A 26,324-nucleotide genomic window follows, 5' to 3' on the forward strand; every position below is an offset into this window, starting at 1 on the left:
ACAGTCCCCTCTCCCCTTCAGTTAGTACACACAATAGGAAACACATTAACCCCTTGATTGCCCCCTAGTGGTTAACCCCTTCACTGCCAGTGACATTTTTACAGTAATCAATGCATTTTTATAGCACCGATTGCTGTAAGGCCCCTTTCACACTGGGGCGGTGGGGGGCGTCGGCGGTACAACAGCGCTATTTTTAGCGCTGCTGTACCGTCGTTCTTGCAGCGGTATTCGGCCGCTAGCGGTTCGGTTTTAACCCCCGCTGGCGGCCGAAAAAGGGTTAAATCCGCTCATACAGCGTGGCTATAGCCGCGGTATTACCGCGGTATAGCCGCGCTGTCCCATTGATTTCAATGGGCAGGAGCGGTGAATACACCGCTCCTTCCCCGCTCCAAAGAAGCGGCTCGCAGCGAGCGCACCGCTTCATTGTGAAAGCCCTCGGGCTTTCACACTGAACAAACAGCGGAGGCTGTTTAGGGGCGGTTTTCAGGCGGTATTTTTAGCGCAATACCGCCTGAAAACCGCTCCAGTGTGAAAGGGGCCTAAAAATGACAATGGTCCCAAAAAAAGTGTCAAAATTGTCCGATGTGTCTGCCATAATGTCGCAGTCATGATAAAAATCGCAGATCGCCGCCATTACTAGTAAAAAAAAAAAAAGTACAAAATATTGTTTTTTTGTTTTTTTTCAAGATTGTCGATCTTCCTTTTTTTTTTTTTTTCTTTTTTTTTTTTTTTTTTTTTGTTTTTTTTTGTTTTATAGCGAAAAAAATAAACCGCAGAGGTGATCAAATACCACCAAGAGAAATCTCTGCTTGTGGGGAAAAAAAGGACGTCAATTTTGTTTGGGTGCAACGTCGCATGACCGCGTAATTGTCAGTCAAAGCGACGCAGTGCCGAATCGCAAAAAGTGCTCTGGTCAGGAATGGGGTAAATTCTTCCGGGGCTGAAGTGGTGAATGTTGTACACTTGTAAGCATTTGTACTTACGTTTTACATGCATACAGTACTGAGTGTAAATATACGCCATCAGCCCTGAATGCGCTTGCAAGTGGCCTGAATAGAAGTTTGTGTCCTAGCTTGTATAAATCCTGTGCGGGGGGGGGGGGGGGGGGGGGGGGTGTCGCTACCTGCATCCTAGCAGTCAAGGAGGTTAGATGGGGGGGCTTCCTAGCAAATCGGGGACATTTGCACTTCATGCATGTAACATTATTACAGAAGTTGCATAGGGTTTTACTGCCAGCAAGATTTATATAACACATTACACACACACAAATATACATGAGCCCAGAGTTGGACTTGCTAAGCATTTCCTTGTTCCCATAATGCTTGTTCTGCCATTCTGATTTGTGAGGTGTAATGCGGAGTCCTCGCAGTACTGAGAGCCTACACCCGGGGAATGTATTCCTTACCTCTTGCTGCTCATTTTATACACAAGATTTAGTACTCGTGGTGTGGAAGAGGAAGGGGCATCCATGGGATATCTGGGACACTCTCTCCCAAAGGAAACTGTGAACCCTTTATCGGCCTGCAGCACCACCTTCCTAAACTTTCCAGAGAATGGGGTGAAGTATATTCTTGTACTGTGTACTTGTGTGTGGAACTGGTTGGCTCTATACACTGTTTCACCCCTAGTATTTGTTGGGTGACCGGGTCGGTGGGACTTCCGCTTTACCTCTGAATGCATTCTTAAAGCAAAAATTGTCCTCTACTGCTTTGTTTCACAATGCAAGTATGGGAGTATGTGGGGTATAACTTGTCTCAGAAGTTAAGGCAGAGTAATAAAACTGAGCCACTGAGGGCTCCCCCTAGTGTCTAAACTGCAAAAGGCACTAAGATGTGTTGGGCCCCTTCCACATGGAGCGGTTTCCGTTGGAGTCTGTCTGCACAGCAGAGGGAATCTGTCAGCTAATCACTGCTGAGCAGGCAGGCTTTCTGAGATTTCCCCCTTAGAAGGACGTGAAATGCTGTCTCTGCTAATGGAGAGTCTCCATCTCTTCCCTACTTCTCTAATGCGCTGTCACTAAGACAGGAAGGGAAGTTCTAATCTTTTCTCACAATGTCAGAGGCTATAAAAAAAAGTCTGAATTTGGGCTTTAAAAGCTGTAGTTTAATCTGCTTATATTTTACCTTCCCCAATTCCTCCTTTCCACCCTCCTCAACACGCTAAGGAAATGTATAAAGAAAACCTTTCTATTTTCATGACATACCTCATTTTAGACTGTGACATCATCACTAGGTCTCTGTGCTTCTCTATGGCAGATCACAGCTGGGGGGAGGGGCTGGCTTGAGGCTGTCCATAGAATCTTGAATACAATGACCACAAGTAATGATGAGCCTCTTATTGAAAGAACTGAAACCAATGGATGAAAGGGGCGAGCCAGGGACAGACGTGGGGGAGAAGAAGAATTAAATAATGTAAAAAAGTTATACTTACCTGCTCTTTGCAAGTATTACACATAGTGGTCTTGTACTACCTCTTCTGGAGTCCCTTGCACTTTTGGCTCCTCCTGGTCTCTGAGGACACTCGTGCCGGGTTGATCCTGAGCCAGGCTGTGTGCGTCCATTGACATGCACGGCTCAGCCCCACCCCCTACTCCCTCATTAATTTGACTCTCAGCAGCGGGAACCAATGAGTTCCACTGCTCTCAGCCAAGCCCATGAATGCAGGAAGAGAGCAGAGTAGGGCTGGAGGTGGGGACAGCTGGATGGAGAGCGGTGTCAGGTAGGTGTTTAGGGTGGGATGGAAAGGCACAAACAGTGAAAGCTTTGTTACTTTTAATGCAGAGAATGTATTCCGGTAGAAAACCTGACTTTAGAATCACTTCAAGTAGTCTACGCTCTTCTGATCTAGTTTATTATTCTGTAGAAATGTATATTTTATTTTTGTATAATGTCACTTGGTTTAATACAACACAACTCAGTACAGGGAGATTGTATACTGTAGATTCCCAGGCAGAAGGCAGGCTTGGCAGCAGTCATTTGCATGTGATCTGGCCCTGGGAGTGACTCCATTAGGATGTGCTTGTCTTTGGTTGTACTCAGCATTTTCCTTGTTGCAGCACAGCAAACTAGACAATGCAAACCTTGCTGAGGGAGCCACAGAAGCTTTTTAGGGATGTACAGTAAAATGAATTAACCTAAGAAGAGTAAAGACGTCAGACTTGCATGGTGCAACATATGCTGGAGGAAGGAGTACTATTGACATATTCTATTGACATATTTGCAATTTATTATTATTAAATTTATTGTACATTCGAGCAAACTGCATTTCTGCAGCCCACTCGCTTCAAATGGGCCCCAGCATAAAAATATTCTCTCTATTATTCCTTGATCACACATCTTCATCACAGCCAAAGTGGAGGATCAGAGTTCAGATTGGCTTCTCCTTCTTCATTTTAGCAGATGCCGGTGATGGTCCTTTAGAGAAACGTATACTGAAATGTGAGGACTCCCGTTGCCTACCTTTTTTTTTCCTTTTTATTTAATACCTTCTTAGTCATGGACCTGGAAAAATCCTGCAGAAAGGCATCATCATAACCCCTAGTGTGCATATTTGTAGGGCTGCAACTAACGATTATTTTCATAATCGATTAGTTGGCCGATTTATTGTTTCGATTAATCGGTTAATAAGCTTAAAAAAAAAAAAAAAGTGTGGTGTATAATTTAGTTGATATGTAAATTTTTAAAAAAAGGCAATTTATTCTTAAATATCTCTATGCAGTGGTAATATAAATAACTATATGGTTAGGGAGCAAAATATCTAATCCACTCTGAGAATAACAGACAGAAGAGATATATTGTATATACTATTGGAGGATATATACTATTATACTATTAACCACTTCAATACCAGGCACTTAGACACCTTCCCGCCCAGGCCAATTTTCAGCTTTCAGCGCTGTCGCAATTTGAATGACAATTGCGCGGTCATGCTACACTGTACCCAAACAAATTTTTTATCATTTTGTTCCCACAAATAGAGCTTTCTTTTGGTGGTATTTGATCACCTCTGCGGTTTTTATTTTTTGCGCAACAAATAAAAAAAGACCGAAAATTTTGAAAAAAAACAAGTTTTTCTTTGTTTCTGTTAATTTTTGTAAATAAGTACGTTTTCTTCTTCAATGATGGGCACTGATGGGCACCGATTAGGTGGCACTGGTATGCGGCACCGATGGGCACTCGTATGGTGGCATTGATGGGTACTTATGGGTGGCACGGATGGGCACTGATAGGTGGGCACGGATGGGCACTGACAGGTGACACCGATGGACACTGGGTGGCACTGATGACACTGATTGTTTGCACTGATGCCCCTAAGGGTGGCATTGCTGGGCATCACAGCAACATAATGGTGCCAATCAGGGCCCATTTGTGGGCCCTGAGTGGCACTGACTGGGCACACTGGGCACATTTGGATGGCCATGAGGTACATACCTGGCCATCCACATGTTGCCCCTTCCCTGGTGGTCCAGTGTGGTGATCTGAGGGGGGGCTGCGCTGATAAACAATCAGCACAGACCCCCCCTGCCAGGAGAGCCGCAGATCGGTTCTCCTCGCGTCTGCCAGACGCGGGTGAGGAAAAGCCGATCAACGGCTCTTCCTATTGACGCCGTGATCCGCCGGAGGCTCTTTACCAAGATCGGTGTAGCAGCGTGTGTCAGACTGACTCACCGCGATGCGCGCCCCCCTGAACCACCGCCCGGCCGTCATCTGCTATGGGCAGGGCGGGAAGTGGTTAAAAGGTGAATCCGGTAAATATCATCAGACTCAGAGATCAATTTTTTTTAATTTAAAAAACAATGTCTTCCTTCAAAAAAAAAAAAAAAAAAAAAAGGCATTTTAAGAACGTGTGTTTTTTTTTTTTTTTTTTTTTTTTTATAGTTAGTGGGGTCAAATCGACATTCATTTTCAACCATGGTGACAATTTGGAAATAGAAAACTTCTTGGTCAAAGGAATTTTCAGACGGTGTATGTGGTTTTTCCTTCATTTTAAAAACAGAATGTTAAAAACAAGTGAAAATTTCAAACATTCTTTCATTCAGTGAATGTACAAAGATTGTCCGTCTGAATATTCTCGTCTGAAAATTAATCAGTGTGGCCAGCATAAGGCTCGGTACACACCTATGCAGTTTGCTTTTGATCTATTTCTGCAGTGCTTTTTGCTGTGCATTTTGATTTTTGCACACGTATTTTTGCTGCGATTTGTGTTTTTGCATTTTTTTGGCCAACTTATTGGCCAAACGCATTACATGCTTCTCCATTGAAGTATATTGAACCAAAAAAGCACCGTTTTGCGCTAAAGTCCCTGACCCTTTCCAAATACGCAGCGGCTAAAAAAAAGCATAGATGTGAACGTGTCCCATAGGAAACCATGTAAATGAACTGTAGTGCAACCAGGTCTAAGACGTTTAGTAACATAATGGGGTTAAAAAAACCCTAAAATTAGCCCTTTATAGTACAAAAAAAGCAGATAATCACTACTGTAAGGGGTTCATTTTTTTTTTTTTTACTGTAGAACTGTGAAAGTAATATTTACAGTAGTGATTATTTGCTCTTTTTGTACCATAAAGGGCTCATTTTAGTTTTTCTTAACCCCATTATGTTACTGGTCGATTATTCGATTATGAAAATAGTAATCGATTAATTTCATAATCGATTAGTTGTTTAAACCTACATATTTGTTTTGCGTCAGTAACTTTTGAAAGTTGTGATGCCAGAGGCTCGGCATTATAGGTGGGCAATGAGTGCACTGGGAACCCTGAAGGAACGATTGACAGTGGCGGCCACTATATTCTTTCCATAACTCCTGAATTTGTTGGTTTCAAGTCAAAGCACCAACAGCCCTCACATCCTGCACAGTACAATTCAGATTTACTGTGATGATAAATCGAAACTCTCTCCAAATCGATGACTAAACAGACTCCGCTTCTCTTAACAGGTACAAGAGAACTCTCCTGGACACAGATCTGGACTTGAACCTTTCTTTGACTTCATTGTTCCAATAAATGCCTTAGGCTGGTAAGTTGAATATGTTCTAGTCTGTATTCTATGTTTACATTATGTGTGTCTTTCAACTTCACACACAAACCTAAAAATTTCAAAAAAACCTCCTGCGCTGCTATGTCCTTCTTTAGTGCTTGTTTAACCACTTGCTTACTGGGCACTTAAACCCCCCTCCTATCCAGACCAATTTTCAGCTTTCAGTGCTGACGCACTTTGAATGACAATTGCGCGGTCATACAACACTGTACCCAAATGAAATTTTTATTATTTCTTCACCACAAATAGAGCTTTCTTTTGGTGGTATTTGATCACCTCTGCAGTTTTTTTTTACTTTTTGTTAAAAAAAAATGTAAAAAACTGAATTTAAAAAAAAAAAAAAAATTTTTTTATTTTGTTATAAAAAAATTTAAAACAGGTAATTTTTCTTCTTCATTGATGTGCGCTGATGAGGCAGCAGTGATGGGCGCTGATGAGGCGGCAGTGATGGGCACTGATCAGTTACACTGATTGGCACTACTGGTGGGCATTGATAGGTGGCACTGTTATGTGGCACAGATGTGCCTCACATCTGAGCCGGTGATCGGCTTTTTTTTCTGATCGTGCTGTCAGCGTGAGTAGAAAAAAAAAACGATTACCGATCTTTTGTTTACATCATGTGATCAGCTGTCATTGGCTGACAGCTGATCACATGGTAAGGGGCCGGGACCGGCCCCTTACTTGGATTGATGATCACCGAAGTCTCAGTGACTCGGTGATCACAGCACGCTCCCTGCAGGGCGAGTGCACAGGGGAGGCCGTCATATGACGGCCTCCCGGGAATTCAGGTCCGCGCTGTGGCCGTCATTCGGCCATAGCGCGGATGTTAAGTGGTTAAAGTGGTTGTAAACCCTGGGGGGGAAAAAACCCTGCAAGACAAAGGCATAATGAGCTAGTAGGCATAGCCTACCAGCTCATTATTCATTAATTACCCGAGAACCAAGGCCCCCCAGCCCTCCTCGTCTCCCCTTCTGGCCGGCAACATCTCTCCCTTGGTTACTTCCGGGTATCCTGGCTCCTGCACTGTGATTGGCCGGAGCTGTAATGGCATCACTCCCACGCAGGAGCTGCCGGTAACGGCACACAGACTGAAGTAACGGCACATACGTGCCATTGCTTCAGTTTACACCAGTGCGCATGTGCCGATGTAATCGGCACATACAGGGGATATCGCCTAAACCGTGCAGGTAGCTACAAGTAAGCCTTATTATAGGCTTGTTATAGGCTTGCCTGTAGAATAAAGTTGTTGTAAAGGGTTTACGATCAATTTAAAACGGAGTAGTGGCTCATACTTTATTCCGTTCAGCATAGTTCTGTTTAGACCAACACAAACTTCAGGAAAGACGGGGAAAATGCATTCATTTATGGGCTAATACAAACTGGCTGGGTGGCACGACTTGGAAGACCTGTTGATCTTGTAGTGTCAGAGGCAGAACAAAATAGTGTTGTGTGGAGGCTCCGCTCTGGCTTAGAAATCCGTTACCTTTAGATTTCTGAGCCAAAGCTGTGCCTTGGAAAAAAACTCAGAAGTCTCCGAGCTGGATCAGCAGGGGGTCCAAATGGAGAGACCCATGTGACTCCTCAAGTGGAGGGGTTTCCACTTATTTCTTGAATGTGAAGAATACAATTCATATTTTTGGAGGGGCCTTTGTTTTAGAATTTGTTAAAGAGCTTCCCTGTTCTCATCTGAGCAGCCTTTGTCAGGTTACAAAACAACAAAAAATTTACTAGCACACTTACCAGCTAGCCTGAGAAAAAAACAACAGTGTATGTAAATGACAAAGGTAGTTGCACACATTTGCCAATCTATGTGAAAGCCACACACTCCTCTGTACACTGTGTTCCTAACTCTATAGTTTTCAGTCTCCCAAGTTGAAGCACATATAGCAGGGGATAAATTAAGGGCAGGTTTGCTTGGAGGGGGCTCGCCTCTCCCTAAAGAATCAGGGACACATTGGACACCCAGCAAAAGCACAATGGCAGCTGAAAGCATCCAAAGTGTCCCCACACACAGTGCAGCTGAAAAGCTGTGCAGATAAGTGACAACCACCCCAATCTATAACTAGCCTTTATTGTAAGGTGCACATGGAAGGGGCTTGGTTTATTACAAAATAAAAACATACCCAGCACATTCCCAGCTATCCTAGATTGGGGTACTTGACACTGATCTGCACAGCTTGTCTTTGTCAGGGTTCCCTATTTGCTGCGTGTACAGTTCCCCACAGGTACAGATCTGTAGTGAATATCACTTCAGGTACTCAAGTTTTGTGACAGTTTGATGCACTTCAAATTTTTCTAAAAGGCTCCAAGGCATATCAGTAATGTAATTCTATTTACATGTTACAATAGAGGGACTGTTTGCATCTTCTAGACAAAGTATTGTGTACTGAGATATGCTGTGCCTCAAAGATGCCAAGTACTATGACCAATGAGAATGTCCTTTACCTTGTGATGGATGGGCATACACTACATACATTCCATGCTCATTATGCTGCTACACATTTTGATGTTGTAATAATCGCATGTTGGTGTTTAAAGCTCAATTCAACTTTTTTTCGAACCCCTCCTTGCTATACTAAAATATTTTGGTTGGAGTGGGGCTTTAAATGGTGAATACCTGTAACACTAGGAGTAGTGTAATCGTTGCTTTTATCTTTAAAAGTCTGATAACTAGTTTTGATTATATTCCTATGATATAAATTGGTGATGTCTCTCCCATGTGTAGCATACAGAATGGGAAAGCCTGTTGTCCTGTGTCTGCAAATTGCTTCTATGTCTGTGGTATAAGTGATCTCCTTGCAGCTAGCCTCTTAAAATGCCCACATATACAGAAGAAAAACACTCCTTAGTGTATTACCGCAAAACATTAGAGTATTTATTCACATAGTCAATGGGTACTCGCATTTAGTAAGTAAATACAAAGCGAATGGTTAAAATCGGGAAGCCGGAACGATCTGTGCTCCACGGCCTGAAAACCGGAAGTGATGCAATGGCGCTGTTAGCCCCGCTACACAGTGGCTCATACTGTGAAAGTGAAATACCTCCTTGTGGGTTGAATAATAGAGGTGAGTGCGTTTCCTATGGGGCACCTTTTTAAAGAAGCACTGAATAAAAATCTGAAGGAGCACTTTGTCACTTTATTTTGGGCTTTGTAGTACACCAGTATCTAAGGACATTATATGCACGTTGAGTCCAGCACTATAGCATTATTATACACTGGTTACATTTGTGGATTTTGCACAGGGGTGTGTGTGTATATAATATATCTCCTTTTTATTTTTGCATGCAAATGTTTTTTTTATCTTGTATGTTTTTTCCACTTTTATTCATTTCAGATGGTGGTCCTCTGAGTAGGAGGCTCACACTATATTACTATATAGTAGCATATAACAGTGTGAACAGTGTTTGTCATATAAACAGTACTGTCAGATATCAGTACTGCTAGCTCTTTTTGCACGATTCTATGCACTATGCACTTTAGCACATACTAGCACTAGGAATCACTCACGCATTTAGAGGGTCTGGACCATCTTAAAGTAAGAACAGCGCCATTTCTATCCATTTTCTTCCTATATTTTTCTATTTTCACCTTAGGGTGGATTTATTGATAGAGGCTGCATTTCTTTATATATGTTTTTGTATTTTCTTACCATAAGCGCGGGAGTTTATACTATTCTTACGGTGTTACACGACCTCGCAATTGTCATTCAAAGTGTGACAGCGCTGGAAGCTGAGAATTGGCCTGGGCAGGAAGGAGGTGAAAGTGCCTCCTGTATTGAAGTAATTAAAGCCCAGTTGAACTTTCAGCTAACACTTGCTAAATACAGTACATAAAAACAAAATGTGTTTCATGCCTTACAGTAGATTTTCTGTACAAAGCTTGTCCGGCATGTTGAAGAGAGTGACCCATCCCCTGCTGAGCTAGAGCTGTCCAATCAACAAGGGGCCTACGTTTTACTGATTAGAGAGCTATAGCTCTGACCCAGTAGTGGAAGTGCTAGTCTGCAGCTTCTGGCTTTTATACTCAAGTGGCTTCTTTAGAAAGAAAAAACTGTAAGACGCTGCACGCCCTTTTATTTAGGTGCACATGAAATGTATTTAGCTGATTTAACCACTTGCCGACCGCCTAACGGCGATATACGTCGGCAGAATGGCATGGGCAGGCAGAATCACGTACCCGTACGTGATCTGCCTCCCGCGGGCGGGGGGTCCGATCGAAACCCCCCCCGGTGCCTGCGGCGGTCGCCATTTGTCTGGGAGCGTTGAGAGGCGAGGGGGAGGCCATCCGATCGTGGCCCCCCCCCTCGCGATCGCTCCCAGCCAATGGGAATCCTCCCCTGCCTGTGTGTAGTACTTACAGGCAGAGGATGTGATGTCATCTCTCCTCGGCTCGGCAGTTTCCGTTCCGGCGCCGAGGATAGAAGACATGTGAGTGCACAACACACACACAGTAGAACATGCCAGGTACACATTACACCCCCAATCACCCCTCCCTGTCACACTGACACCAAGCAGTATTTTTTTTTTTTTCTGATTACTGCATGGTGTCAGTTTGTGACAGTTAGAAGTGGTAGGGCAGTGAGTGTTAGCCCCCTGTAGGTCTAGGGTACCCCCCTAATAAAGTTTTTTAACCCCTTGATCACCCCCCGTCACCAGTGTTCGGCGTCAGCGTTTTATAGCGAGAGGGACCCCCATATACTATCTAATAAATGTTTTAACCCCTTGATTGACCCCTAGTTCACCACTGATCACCGTATAACCTTTACGGTTGACGCTGGTTAGTTCGTTTATTTTTTATAGTGTCAGGGCACCCGCCGTTTATTACCGAATAAAGGTTTAGCACCCTGATCGCCCGGCGGTGATATGCGTCGCCCCAGACAGCGTCAGCTTAGCGCCAGTACCGCTAACACCCATGCATGCAGCATACGCCTCCCTTAGTGGTATAGTATCTGAACGCATCAATATCTGATCCGATCAGATCTATACTAGCGTCCCCAGCAGTTTAGGGTTCCCAAAAACGCAGTGTTAGCGGGATCAGCCCAGATACCTGCTAGCACCTGCGTTTTTCCCCTCGGCCTGGCCCAGCCCACCCAAGTGCAGTATCGATCGATCACTGTCACTTACAAAACACTAAACGCATAACTGCAGCGTTCGCAGAGTCAGGCCTGATCCCTGCGATCGCTAACAGTTTTTTTGGAGCGTTTTGGTGAGTAGACACCCCAAGCTATTTGCTGAGTCATGTGGAGTCCATGGAATATTTTATATTGTGACACAAGTTGCGGGAAAGAGACAATTTTTTTTTTTTTGCACAAAGTTGTCACTAAATGATATATTACTCAAACATGCCATGGGAATATGTGAAATTACACCCCAAAATACATTCTGTTGCTTCTCCTGAGTACGGGGATACCACATGTGTGAGACTTTTTGGGAGCCTAGCCGCGTACGGGACCCCGAAAACCAGGCACCGCCTTCAGGCTTTCTAAGGCCGTAAATTTTTGATTTCACTCTTCACTGCCTATCACAGTTTCGGAGGCCATGGAATGCCCAGGTGGCACAAAACCCCCCCAAATGACCCCATTTTGGAAAGTAGACATCCCAAGCTATTTGCTGAGAGGTATAGTGAGTATTTTGCAGACCTCACTTTTTGTCACAAAGTTTTGAAAATTGAAAAAAGAAAAATAAAATTTTTTTCTTGTCTTTCTTTATTTTCAAAAACAAATGAGAGCTGCAAAATACTCACCATGCCTCTCAGCAAATAGCTTGGGGTGTCTACTTTCCAAAATGGGGTCATTTGGGGGGGGTTTGTGCCACCTGGGCATTCCATGGCCTCCGAAACTGTGATAGGCAGTGAAGAGTGAAATCAAAAATTTACACCCTTAGAAATCCTGAAGGCGGTGATTGGTTTCTGGGGCCCCGTACGCAGCTAGGCTCCCAAAAAGTCTCACACATGTGGTATCCCCGTACTCAGGAGAAGTAGCTAAATGTATTTTGGGGTGCAATTCCACATATGCCCATGGCCTGTGTGAGCAATATATCATTCAGTGACAACTTTGTGCAAAAAAAAAATAAAAAATTTGTCACTTTCCTGCAACTTGTGTCAAAATATAAAACATTCCATGGACTCAACATGCCTCAAAGCAAATAGCTTGGGGTGTCTACTTTCCAAAATGGGGTCATTTGGGGGGGTTTTATGCCATCTGGGCATTTTATGGCCTTCAAAACTGTGATAGGTAGTGAGGAGTAAAATCAAAAATTTACGCCCTTAGAAATCCTGAAGGCAGTGATTGGTTTTCGGGCCCCGTACGCAGCTAGGCTCCCAAAAATTCCCACACATGTGGTATCCCCATACTCAGGAGAAGCAGCTAAATGTATTTTGGGGTGCAATTTCACATATGCCCATGGCCTGTGTGAGCAATATATCATTTAGTGACAACTTTTTGTAATTTTTTTTTTTTTTTTTTGTCATTATTCAATCACTTGGGACAAAAAAAAAATGAATATTCAATGGGCTCAACATGCCTCTCAGCAATTTCCTTGGGGTGTCCAGTTTCCAAAATGGGGTCATTTGTGGGGGTTTTGTACTGCCCTGCCATTTTAGCACCTCAAGAAACGACATAGGCAGTCATAAATTAAAGGCTGTGTAAATTCCAGAAAATGTACTGTTGTAATGTATGTAATGTATGCAGTTCCCTAGCATCACATCCAGTAATTTGCAGTACACCATTTCACGTCACCATTAATGAATTATAAACACTTTTCCTCTTTTTATACCACTATAATGCCTTATTACATTACTATCCAAACTTGTTTAGTCATTTTCATAGGATCCAGTACCGTGAGACATTTATACAAAGACTACATGTCCTTTGTCAGTCCCAATATATACATGTTTAGAAATACTCATGTTAATACAAATACTATTTTCCTTTAACTGATGATGGCTATTATGGATGTTCATTTCAGGTGCATGCTCCCTCACCCCTTGGAGGGCGCGTACAGTGTGGCTCTTTGCAAGCCCCTTCGGGTCATCTCCTCTTCAACGGGGGGGTGGCGGCCCTCCGGCTTCTCCAACGTTTCCTCCTATCTTGGAATATATAACCTCTATTCCACCTTTAAATGGTAAAGGCTTGCCGTCTCAATTCATTTAATGTGATGAAGGATGATATATTTCTCTAATTATGTACATATGTAATATATATTTTTTAGATCTATTTGTCCCACTGACGAGACCGTATTAAGGTCGAAACGTGTCGGGGCTTGTATACTCTACAATATGATGGAATGTAATGACATGTACAATGTTTTTTTTACTGTGCAATGTTGATGAACAAATGATGTGCATTTGTGTTTTTACTGTACTGTGGAATATGAATTGTGTTATTGGACCAGATTTGGTATGTACCTAGTCTAACCCATCCAACCATGTTACTGAATATGGGTTTTCAATAAAATACTCGTATATTTATTAGACTACTCTTCTCGATTTTGCATATTGCTGTTTTAAAGCCCCATTGAGGAAAATCCTTCCTTATACAATACTTAATTTTGGGGTGTGCAGCTCACTTTGTCTCTTCTATATGTGTCTTTTTCCCATAGTCCTTAGTGGGGTGACTGGGGTAGAAATCTGTGTGTGGGGGGCTGTGCTGGGTTTAACAATGCGTTTTGCTGACATCAGTGCTGGGTTTAATAATGCGCCTGCGCCTCTTTTGTTATGGTCTCAACTGCTAACTCACTTAAAGCAAACTTGGCTCATCTAGCACAGAGCAAACACTGCCAAGCATCTGGCAGTAAGCAGTGACTGGTAGCAAGCAGTAACTACAACTGTATATAGTTTATTGCTTTTGAAGTTTGAAAGTTTGCATGCGGCCCCCATGGGATATGAATACTTGTCATGTGGCCCTCAGGCAATTTGAGTTTAAGAGCCCTGGTCTAAAAGTTCTATTGCTAGGTGGATTAGGGGATCTATCTGTGAGGCATACAAAGCGTCAGTTCACACCCCTCCTTCTAGAATTAGGGCCCATTCAACGAGATCCATGGCCACATCATGGGCAGAAAGAGCAGGGGCATCATGGGAAGAAATTTCTAAAAATGCCGTCTGGTCCTTTTCTCATGCATTTGGCAAACATTATAGAGTTCAGATGCTTTCCAGCCAGGACCTCTCCTTTGGTAGGAAAGTGCTTCAGGCTGTCATCCCTCCCTAAGGTATAGAATCTTGCTTATCCTCTCAAGTAGCTGTTCTGGAAGGTGAGGGGGGGAAAACCCCTGTTAGACTTACTGGTAATGGTATTTCCAGGAACCTTCCAGGACAGCGTCTATATTCCCACCCTTTTCTATTTTTTTCACTGGTCGACCTCGTTTACATGGTGGTGGGGTTTTTATATGATTTTCTGGGTTTTTTTTTGTTTTGTTTTTTTTTTTTTTTCCCTCTGCCGAGTGCACTTTTGGTGGAGGTTACTTGATCTTCTAAACAACTGAGGGTCAGAGGAAAGGGAGGGGCCTTTTAAATTGTATCTGATTTGTGTTTCCTTTAGAGGGCAGAGCCAATCATCTCTCAAGTAGCTGTCCTGGAAATACCCTTACCGGTAAGTCTAACGGGGTTTTCTCACAGATCCTTTGACAATTCTTTTGCTTTCCAGAAACTCATTTACCTTTTACACACACACACACACACACACACACACACACACACACACACACACACACACACACACACACACACACACACACACACACACACACACACACACACACACACACCAAACCGATCACAGGTGAGGATGGTTACCTTTTTAATAGCCATTCAAACCCCTTTGTGTCAACTTGTGTGCATGTTATCAGGCGAAAATCACCAGGGTATGTACAGTCAGGTCCATAAATATTGGGACATCGACACAATGCTAATCTTTTTGGCTCTATACACCACCACGATGGATTTGAAATGAAACAAGATGCGCTTTAACTGCAGACTTTCAGCTTTAATTTGAGGGTATTTACATCCAAATCAGGTGAACGGTGTAGGAATTACAACAGTTTGTATATGTGCCTCCCACTTTATAAGGGACCAAAAGTAATGGGACAAATTAACAATCATCCATCAAACTTTCACTTTTTAATACTTGGTTGCAAATCCTTTGCAGTCAATTACAGCCTGAAGTCTGGAACGCATAGACATCACCAGATGCTGGGTTTCATCCCTGGTGATGCTCTGCCAGGCCTCAGGACAGCTTGTTTTGCTTTAAAAATTTAGCAAATTAGTCATTTTTTTTAATGAATTTTGGCCAAGAAGCCAGGAAAGTAAAAATACCCCCCAAATAACCCTTCTTGGAAAGTAGACAATCTAAGGTATTTCGTAAGAGGCATGGTGAGTGTTTTTTCCCACAATTCTTTGCAACATGAAGATTTTCTTTTCCTTTTTTTTTTTTTTTTTTTATGAATTGTCATATTAACAGGTTATTTCTCTCACACAGCATATGTATACCCCAAAACGCATCCTACTGCTCCTCCTGAGTATGGCGATACCACATGTGTGAGACTTTCACACAGCGTGGCCACATACAGAGGCCCAACATGCAGGGAGCACCGTCAGGCGTCCTAGGGACATAAATTACACATTTCATTTTTTGACTACCTCTTACATTTTTGAAGGCCCTGGAAGCCAGGACAATGGAAACGTCCACAAAATGACCCCATTTTGGAAAGTAAACACCCCAACGTATATTCTATAAGGCATAAGGAGTCTTTTGAACATGTCATTTTTATTTTTTTTTTACACAAGTTTTTGGAAAACGTGGAAAGATAATGAAAACTCATATTATTTTTTTTTTTTTTTACACAAAGTTGTCCATTTATAGGATATTTCTAACACATAGCAAAAATGACACCCCAATATATATTCTGCTTCTCCTCCGGTATGGCGATACCACATATGAGACTTTTACACAGCCTGTCCACATACAGAGGACCAACATGCAGGGAGCGCCATCAGGGACTTAAATTTCAAATCTAATTTGACTACCTATTACACTTTTGTGATTCACTGATGGGCACTGTAGTGGCAAGAATGCAGCATGGATGAGCACTGATGTGGCATGGCTGTGGCAAGGATGAGCACAGATGAGGCATGGATGAACATGAATGAGCCATGGATGAGCACGGATGGAGCATGGATAAACATGGATGAGCCACGGCTGGATGGAGCACGGATGAGCCAGGGAGGGATGGAGAATCTATGACCAGGGATGGATGAGGCAGGGATGGATGGAGAATGGATGAGCACGGATTGAGCAGGGATGAGCCAGGGATGGAGAATGGATGAGCACGGATGGATGGAGCACGGATGAGCCATGGATGGATGGAGTATAGATGGACACATATAAGGCATGTTTTCAGCACATGTGGCGCATGGATGGGCACATATGAGGCATGTTTTTAGCACATGTGGAGCATGGATGGGCACAGATCAGCACTGTGGGCACTCCAGAGACAGCCCACAGCGCTGCTGCACTCGGCTCCTTCCTCTCCTCACACGCTGTACTGATCAGTGCGAAGAGAGGGGAGGAGCTGCACCGGACAAGCTCCGGTTTGTTGACAAGTGATCGCTCCGTCATTGGACGGGAGCGATCATGTGGTAAAGGGCCTCTGCGATTGGCCCTTTACCCCGTTCTGTGACGCATCGGGTCCTGAGGACCCGACAGTCACAGACATTCCCGGGGGCGCGCGGGAGCGTGATTCTGTGAGGACGTCCATGGACGCCCTCCCAGAATAAGCCGACTGCACTATAGCCATCTTTCGGCTATGGCCCAGTCGGCATGTGGGTAAAAGTCAGCAGCTACAGTGCAGTGTTTATAGTTGCTGACTTTAAAAAAAAAAAAAAAAAAAAAGAAAAACGCCTGGAGCACCGCTTTAACTACAGAAGTTAGCAGTTTTTCAGAATTATTCAGCAATGTTTAAAGATACTTCAACAATTGATATGTGAAATTGTGAGCTAGTCATGACCTACTCCTTTAACTGAGTGCATCTAAAGTTTTCTGAACAGCAAAAAAAAAATGTTTGTAATTGCTTCCAATCCATATGTTTTTTTATTTGATAATTTTGTTGTTTTGTGACCGGATCATGTGCATTTCAGAATAGTCTCCATCCACTATACTAATATGTATTGTATAGCTCTCACTTTGTGTGTGGTTTTTCTTCTCCTCATGTTTACCCACAGTTCCTGTATTAACCCCACAAATAAATCATTCCCTCGTCCCTGTTCCTCTAAACCCAGCAGTCTCTTTGCCAGGTAATTTTATGCCGGGCTGCTTTGAAACATTTGATATTACAGAACGTGTGTGTGCAATTATAAAAGGTGTTGTAGATTCTGTTTATGAAATCCCCAGAGTGTGTTAGGTAACAAAGTTGACAGACCAGCAACTGTCAGACTTAAGGTGACATCTGAGTCTCTGATTGGTACTGATCAGCAATTACTGTACTCTTAAACTGAAAATGAACAAGGCTCTAATAGTTGGGGTTGACAATTTCAGACATTTGACATTAATGGTTTTGTTAGGTTCATTAATTGAACAAAACAAAAAAAGCCAACAAACAGTTTATAAGACTTAGGCTTTGTTCACACTTGTTGCATTGCGGAACACAGGCAGAATCGCACACTTTCCCGCAGTGCTCAAAATGCGTTGCTGTTTTACAGATGTATGACAGTGCCATGAGTTCTGAATGGTACCCCACACATCTCACTAATCTGTGCCTGTTCACTTATGTCAATACATATGGTACCGCAGTGCAATTTTTAAAATGATGCAGGCATCTTTTTTTGTGCATTTATCACACATAGAGCAGCCCTTTGAAATAAATGCTCTGCCCCAAATGCGACACACAGCAATGTGCAAAAAAGAATGCACACAATCGACCGCACCTCAGTGGTGTTACCGAAGTCTTAAAATACATAAAACAACTTTATATACAGCATAGTATTATTATCATACAGGATTTATATAGCGCCAACAGTGTATGCAGTGCTTTACAATATAAAAAGCAGACAATACAGTTCTCTCTGTTTACTTTGATAACAAAATACACATTTAAAGCATTTTTTAGTGGTTATGTAAATTGGCTACACTTCAGTTTCCATTCTTTAGCAAACTGACGTTACCTAAAATAATTAGTATTTTATTTTTTTTCCTATTTTTTAATTCACTAGGGTATTCTTCAAGGATGCAATCAGATGTGCGCAGGATATCTCTTCCAACAAGACAAGCAGTACAACATATCATATGACACAGGAGATGAAGCAATACAATGTGGTCGCCATGTAGCTATATTTAAATTCTGGCTCATGTATAAAGCAAAGGTATATAAAGTGATTTTCAGAGTTTAGCTGGGACACAGGACACCAAGAAGAAAACATGCACAACGCTTCTTATGGCAAACTCATAAAATCCTAAACACAAACTCTGGCCTATTTTTGCCACATAATCTTCATACAGCAAACAAAAGTCCATATACATAGGGGATGATCTACAAAAGGCAAATAGACTGCACTTTGCAAGTGTAGTTGCTCCAGAGATTAGTAAATGAGGCAAAGCTCCACTGTGCAAAGAATACCCAATCGCATGCAAGACAAAAAAACAGCATTTTTGCTTGCATGGATTGCATGATCGCAGCAGAGCTTCCTCTCATTTACTAAAATCTGGTGCAACAGCACGTTGCAGAGTGCATCTCCACTTGCAAAGTTCGCAGTTTATTTTCCTTCAGTAAATCAACCCCATAGTATGCTAAACGCTATCACTGGGGCTTGGTCACAGAGCACTGGAATCCCCATGCAGGCAGTCTCATTCATGTCAATTGGGACGCAGCCCCTGTTCCAAACCTGGCACCCGCATGGCCCTAAACACAACTTACATCCCTATGTAGGCAAACACGGCCCTTGCATAAGTGTACACTGTGGTACGCACGTGTGAACGAAGCCTGAAATGAAATTTAACGGCAATAATCCTCTATGTGATACACATCTAAAATGATGATAATGTCAATAGTAATACTACATAACCACCAGCTCCTGCATGTTTAGTTAAGGACAAATAAAAACAAGATATTGATTTGATATGTCTTTCTTTTTCAAACAGGGCACTGAAGGGTTTGAGCAACAGATCAACAAATGTTTGGAGCTCTCAGAATATTTATACCAAAAGGTCAGCAATCGAGAAGACTTTGCGATAGTCTTCAAAGGAGAGAGGTCAGTATCTCAACATTCCAGTAAATGGGAACAATCACATCACATACAAGTAACATCTGAATGTATAATATGTAACAATACTGCTAAAACAGTGTTTCTCCAATATCTAACAATTTCCCAAAAAACTAACAATCCAATGACTGTCCTATTAGGGCCAATTGCCTAATCCTAGAAAACTCTTATGATTAGTCAACAGAAAATACCAGCATGTTGAAGATATCAAATCAGTACTCCAGTTTAAATAAACCAAGTGGAGCATGGAGTCCTTGACTTTCCACCTGGAATCCAGGAGCCAGTTATGGTGTCGAAAAATAAACGGCTAAGTAATGGAATTCCCCCATGGACATACTGTTGCTGTCAGTGTACAGTATGAATAGACATTGGGGATGATTTGCTAAAACTGAAGACTGCAAAATCTGGTATACAGTAGCTGTGCATGGTAGGCAACCAGTTTCTAATGTCAGCTTGTTCAATAAAACTTTGACAAAAAACCTGGAAGCTGATTGGTTTCTGTGCAGAGCTGTACCAGATTTTGCACTCTCCAGTTTTAGTAAACCAACCCCCCATTGCCCATTTTATTTTAGATTTATTTTTTTTATAATCTGTTTTTATTTAAATTTGAACAAAACAATACAAGAAAAAATATATACATTAACAGAAAAAAAGGTATGAAAACAAAATTACAATCACAATGGGGAAAAAAAAAACATTGTTACTATATAACATGACACAAGATTTCTAAGGTGCCAGAGTTCCAAAGATGGGGAGCCATCCAATGGGAGTAGTCGCGCCCCCCCCCCCCCCCCCCAAGGCATAATGACAAATTTCAGTACTATTAGCGGCATTCCCGAGCCACACTCGGGATTGCATTGCAGAATCCTGGTCCAGGTTACTTACCTTGTCACCAGGATTCTTCGATATCCCCCCCGCTGTGTCTGCAGGCTATGTCCCCTATAAATTAAAATTTGTGCGCTAGCAGAAGTAATACAATTAGGAAGCTCCTAGAGGTAATATCCGGAGCCGCAATATATATGAATCCCAGCACAAGAAAATACCAAAACAATAAATACAAATAGTGCATTAAAACATAATGGAAAATGAAAAAATGTGAAAAAATATATATATATCAGAAAAAAGTGAATATTCTGAAAGTAAGATATAACACTCAATCATCTAAAAGACACCTATATTCAGTCCATGAACAGGCTTAGCACAAAAAAAAAAAGAAAGAAAGAAAACGTTCCTTTGGTGTGTCACATCAAAAACCAGAAAAGTGATGAGATGTGAAAAACGCTTCCAAACACCCATTGATTGCAGAAGAGGAGTAATGGATGTACCCTTACCCCATTCGTTGGACCTCCTCTATGGCAAGGTCATATGCGCTTGCAGATATAGCCCTCTGCAGGGACAGATGGAATGTTAATGTCCGGGTCCTGTCAGTGTGCACCACCGACTCAAAGTTGATCCGACTGATCCAACTGTTCCAGCATCAGGAGGGAGACTCAGGATTGGGAGGATCCATATTTAAGAAAAGAAGGGGAAAACGACTCCAATGGTGTAGTAATATTAGGGATTTATTGGTTAAAATAAACCACAGGTAAATGTACAAAAAGGTTCCAATATGAAAAACGTTTAAAAAGGCGGCATAAAAACAAAGGCTAAACGCCCGTGCAATCAAAGAATAAAGAACACGTGATGGCAAGCACTGCGAGGCCACGCCCTACATGTTTCGTCATACGTGACGTCTTCTACGGGGCACGGGACAGTTGGATCAGTCGGATCAACTTTGAGTCGGTGGTGCACGCTGACAGGACCCGGACATCAACATTCCATCTGTCCCTGCAGAGGGCTATATCTGCAAGCGCATATGACCTTGCCATAGAGGAGGTCCAACGAATGGGGTAAGGGTACATCCATTACTCCTCTTCTGCATTCAGTGGGTGTTTGGAAGCGTTTTTCACATCTTATCACTTTTCTGGTTTTTGATGTGACACACCAAAGGAACGTTTTCTTTCTTTCTTTTTTCTTTTTTTTTTTTGTGCTAAGCCTGTTCATGGACTGAATATAGGTGTCTTTTAGATGATTGAGTGTTATATCTTATTTTCAGAATATTCACTTTTTTCTGATATATTTTTTCATTTTCCATTTTCCATTATGTTTTAATGCACTATTTGTATTTATTGTTTTGGTATTTTCTTGTGCTGGGATTCATATATATTGCGGCTCCGGATATTACCTCTAGGAGCTTCCTAATTGTATTACTTCTGCTAGCGCACAAATTTTAATATATATACTTTGGTACTCTATGGATATTTGGAGTTTTTTGTTGCAGCTGCATTTTTGTGAATTTAAGTAATCTTTTGACTCACTGTGTTTTGCTCATTAGCGCAAGTTTTTTCCACCATTCCTTAGGCTATGTCCCCTGCCTGATGCTCTGTGTGCCGGCCTCCATTACCCTGCGAGCGTCGCGACACATGGGGCCGGAGCCCGGCGGCAAATTCAAAAGGTACAAAAAAAATAACACCTACAGTACACTATAATCTTACAGATTACATTACTCTATCAAATCATTTTCACCTCCCTTTTGTCCAGTGCCCTACCTGCACTATATATATATATATATATATATATATATATATATATATATATATATATATATATATATATATATATATATATATATATATATATATATATATATATAATTATATATAATTTTGTCCATGGCAACCAAAAAGTGTCCCTTTACGTCATAAGTGGTTTTAGACCAGCTAGAAAACAGCGATAGTAAATTGGAACACTTGCGGAATCGAGCGATAGTGAATCGTGGGGAAATTAATTTTATTTTTTTTTTTTATACCTAATTATAGTTATTATATTATAATTTATGACTTCATGTTTCAAACTTTATCACAACCACAAAGAAATACCAGAATTTCCACTAATGACTAGTCAGGATAACAAACTTGCTCCTTTTTGGCATTTAAAGCAATGTGTTGGAAAAGGCAGAGTAGAGGAAGGCACACTTACAGGCTGATAACAGACAGAAGTCCATGTTGTCTCAGGAGGAACGTCAGGGATCGTAGCAATAGTTACACTGCTATATTTGGTTTTGTCAGGTCACAGTATGTGTGGTAAGTGAGAGATATGGTTGTGGTGTGATCAATGAACTCTTTCTATCCTGTGACTTGAAAAGAAATGTTTAACTATTAAAATGATATGCAATGCAGTTTTAATTTTTCAATAAAATTCTACGTTAAAACCCACAAAAATATTTGTTTTCTTTTTTGTTTTTGTTATTTATAGATACAAACAATGCTGGATTTACCATTTATACTGCTTACTACATAAGATGCACATTAGAGCCACCAATTTGCCTGTATTAGCAGAGATGTTCCTATTTCCAGAGAGAACCTAGGTGCTTGTAGTAGTCTTTCCAGGACAGTCACCTGAAAAATGATTGGTTCCTGCTAAAACAGTGTTTCTCCAATATCTAACAATTTCCCAAAGAACTATCCAACGAGTGTCCTGTCAGGGCCAATTGCCTAATCCTAGAAAACTCTAGGATTTCCAGGACAGTCACCTGAAAAATGATTGTGTTTTCAGTAGATTGAGGAACCAATCAGAAAAGTAGGTAAAAGACCCTCCCAACCTCACCCTTCAATTTTTGCCCAATAGATGGAACCACCACCAAGTAAGTGAGAAAAACAAATTTAATGCCAATAGTAAAAACAATGGGTGGGATATAGGAATGCTGTCCTGGAAATACTGCTAATAATACTTGACGGTAAGTTTCACTAAAGCAGGCAATCACTTTAAAATGAAAGTACTATTCATACCCTTGTTTCAATACTTTTTTTTTTTTTTTTTGGCTACTTTTTTGTGACAGGTACCCCCTCCCACAATAATCACCTAAGTGAAAACCAGTCAGCTTGGCCTGTTTTCCCCTTCTAACAAATGCCTGGGACATTGCCTCTCACATGCACAGGGAGAATATCAGGGAGATACAATAAGACACTATCCTTGTAAGTGTAACACTTTTGTGGGTCCCTGGCAGCAGAGTTTGTCGCCTCACCTGCTTTTCATTTCTCCATCCTAATCTGTGTTCCCTCCACAGTCTGTCATTCCTGTTGCTTTCTTTCCCCTTCAGCAACAGTAAATAATGTACAGAACAGAGGGAGACAGTGCATTATTGGTTTTAAACAGTGTGTGCACTTTTTAATGTTATACATGCAAAAGTGATCTATCAGCAATTAAAGTGCTAATGAAGTCTTCAAAAAAAAAAAAAAACAACAAGCAAGTTAATGACATACTTTAACCCCTTCCCGCCGACCGTACGCACATATGCGTACTCGGCTTTCCGGGGTTATACCGGGATGATGCCCGCAGCTGCAGGCATCATCCCGGTACCGTTGTTTACAGCGGGCGATCGGCTACCCGTGTATAACAACCGATGCGGCTAAAAGCCGCTCGGTTGTTATACCGGAGGAGCGGGAGTGGACACCCCCCCCCCTCCCGCCGCCTCCCGCCGGTGTCCAATCGGGTACTTTCGGCGGCTGGGGGCGGGCTGGAACGAAGCTGTGAGCGGCTTCGTTCCAGCCGCCTTGTTGTAAACGCGGAAGCGACGTCATGACGTCACTTCCCGTTTACTCGGCTGCCAGTGGCGCTGAATTTAAAAAAGTACACCGTATTCAGAATCGCCATTTTCGGCGATCTGAATACTTTGAAGTGTAAAGGAGGGATGGGGGGGTCTTTTAGACCCCCCCATCCCTCCATAAAGAGTACCTGTCACCACCTATTACTGTCACAAGGGATGTTTACATTCCTTGTGACAGCAATAAAAGTAAAAAAAAAAAAAAAAAAAAAAAGTTTTTAAAACACAATTTATAAAGTAAAAAAAATAAAAATTTTTTTAAAGTGCCCCTGTCCCCGCGAGCTCGCGCAGCGAAGAAAACGCATACGGAAGTCGCGCCCGCATATGTAAACGGTGTTCAAATCACACCTGTGAGGTATCGCCGCGATCGTCAGAGCGAGAGCAATAATTCTAGCCCTAGACCTCCTCTGTAGCTCTAACCTGGTAACCGTAAAAATTTTTTAAAGCGTTGCCTATGGAAATTCATAGGTACCGTAGTTTGTCGCCATTCCACGAGTGCGTGCAATTATAAAGGGTGACATGTTTGGTATCTATTTACTCGGCGTAACATCATCTTTCACATTATACAAAAAAATTGGGGTAACTTTACTGTTTGGATTTTTTAAAATTCATGAAAGTGTCCCTTTTCCAAAAATTTGCGTTTAAAACACCACTGCGCAAATACCGTGTGATAAAAAATATTGCAACAATCGCCATTTTATTCTCTAGATTCTCTGCTAAAAAAATATATATAATATTTGGGGGCTCTAAGTAATTTTCTAGCAAAAAATATGGATTTTAACTTGTAAACACCAAATTTCAAAAATAGGCTTAGTCATGAAAGGGTTAATATGCACTCACTGCATACTAGCACATTATGACAGACTTACCTGTAAAAGAATCCCTCCAGCAGCGCGCTGTCACTGCTGCCAGGGCTTCAATTTTCACCTAGTCTTCCTTCCAGGTTTGGGCTCTGGAGGTTTGAATGGCTAAGCCATGACGACATCACTCCTGTGCATGTGAGATGGAAGTCACATTCAGTGTGCCCTCAATTCAGAGCATAGTGCACATGTGCCAATGACATCACTGGCTGCAAAACCTGTGAATATCTTCTAAATGCACACTTATGAGATATTCATTAGGGTTGCATACTCGTGGACCAATCAGGGTGCCCATTCTGATCTGTGTCCACAGCCAAATGAACCTACAATGGGCACGTGATTTGTAAAAATGAAAGCATAATGGAGCTGGCACTTCTGGAGGAAAAAAAAAAAAAAAAAAATCGTGATAATGTTTATTCTAATATGACCATGTACAAAATGGTGAGGGCTAACGTGTTTCGGTGAGAGCCTTGTTCACAGCACAACACACAAAATATATATTTTTTTTATACACACACACTTAAAAGATGGTACAATCCACTTCCTCTAATTAGATGACCTCATCAATCAAGGTGAAATGGGAAACACTGCTTCTGGTGTATACCACCCTGTTAAGAGTGAAGCACATAATGAGAGAAAGAATTTTAAAAATATACTGGGTAAGCAAGCTGGAATCACATACAATAAAAGTAAATGCATTTCAATTTATAAACGAATCAAGACACAAAGATGTCAAAACTTGTAAACCTTCAGCTAAGGAAAAGATCTACAGCCTTTCTAAAGTTCATACCGTATGGAGGTTGAATATCACCATACTTTGCATTCTAGTAGTTTGCGGTGTACATCTCCCCCACGTGGCAAACTCCTAACCCTTTCAAGGCCATAAAAGATGATATGTTACCCGCATGATGGTGCTTGAAATGTTTTGACACATTCAATAAGTCCTTGTCTGTGGAATATGAGGCACCATGGCAGTGCTCACTTATCCTAGTCCTAAGAGGCCTTACAGTGCAGCCCACATATTGTAAATGGCACAGAACACATTCCACAGCATAGACCACATTTCTTGTTCCACAATTAATTTAGTTGTTAATCTTAAAGTTTCTACCTGTGGAGCAAGAGACTACTATATTCGTTTTTTGTAGAGTGTTTTCAACAAAAATGACAAGTGCCCACACCACAAGGATAAGAGCAATGCAATGGGCATGTGAGCATCAGAACTGGATCGAGGAGCAATGGAAGAAGGTGGCCTGGTCTGATAAATCATGTTTTCTTTTATATCATGTGGATGGCTGGGTGCATGTGCATTGCTTAACTGGAAAAGAGATGGCACCAGGATGCTGTATGGAAAGAAAGCAAACCAGCAAAGTCGGTGTGATGCTTTGGGCAATGTTCTGCTGGAAAACATTGGGTCCTGCCATTTGTGTGGATGTTACTTTGACATATACCACCTACCTAAACACTGTTGCTGACCAAATATATTCCCTGATGATAGTGACCTTTTTTCAGGGGGATAATGCGCCCTGTGTCACTGCAAAAAC

The 26,324-nt window shown here is 41.9% G+C and overlaps 1 protein-coding gene across 1 annotated transcript; it reads left to right on the top strand.

Annotated features, from left to right (window-relative positions):
* Positions 1 to 5,827: 5,827 nt before the first annotated feature.
* On the top strand, positions 5,828 to 23,690 carry LOC141147000 (glutamate decarboxylase 1-like). The gene is made up of 7 exons (XM_073633914.1): positions 5,828 to 6,014; positions 13,002 to 13,157; positions 14,570 to 14,620; positions 18,235 to 18,384; positions 19,160 to 19,269; positions 21,682 to 21,775; positions 22,576 to 23,690. The coding sequence occupies exons 2-7, from the start codon at positions 13,155 to 13,157 to the stop codon at positions 22,618 to 22,620; spliced, it is 453 nt and encodes a 150-aa protein (XP_073490015.1). The 5' UTR covers positions 5,828 to 6,014; positions 13,002 to 13,154; the 3' UTR covers positions 22,621 to 23,690.
* Positions 23,691 to 26,324: the final 2,634 nt, after the last annotated feature.

Source organism: Aquarana catesbeiana, linkage group LG06 (genome assembly GCF_042186555.1).
Source record: "Aquarana catesbeiana isolate 2022-GZ linkage group LG06, ASM4218655v1, whole genome shotgun sequence".
NCBI classification, from domain to species: domain Eukaryota; kingdom Metazoa; phylum Chordata; class Amphibia; order Anura; family Ranidae; genus Aquarana; species Aquarana catesbeiana.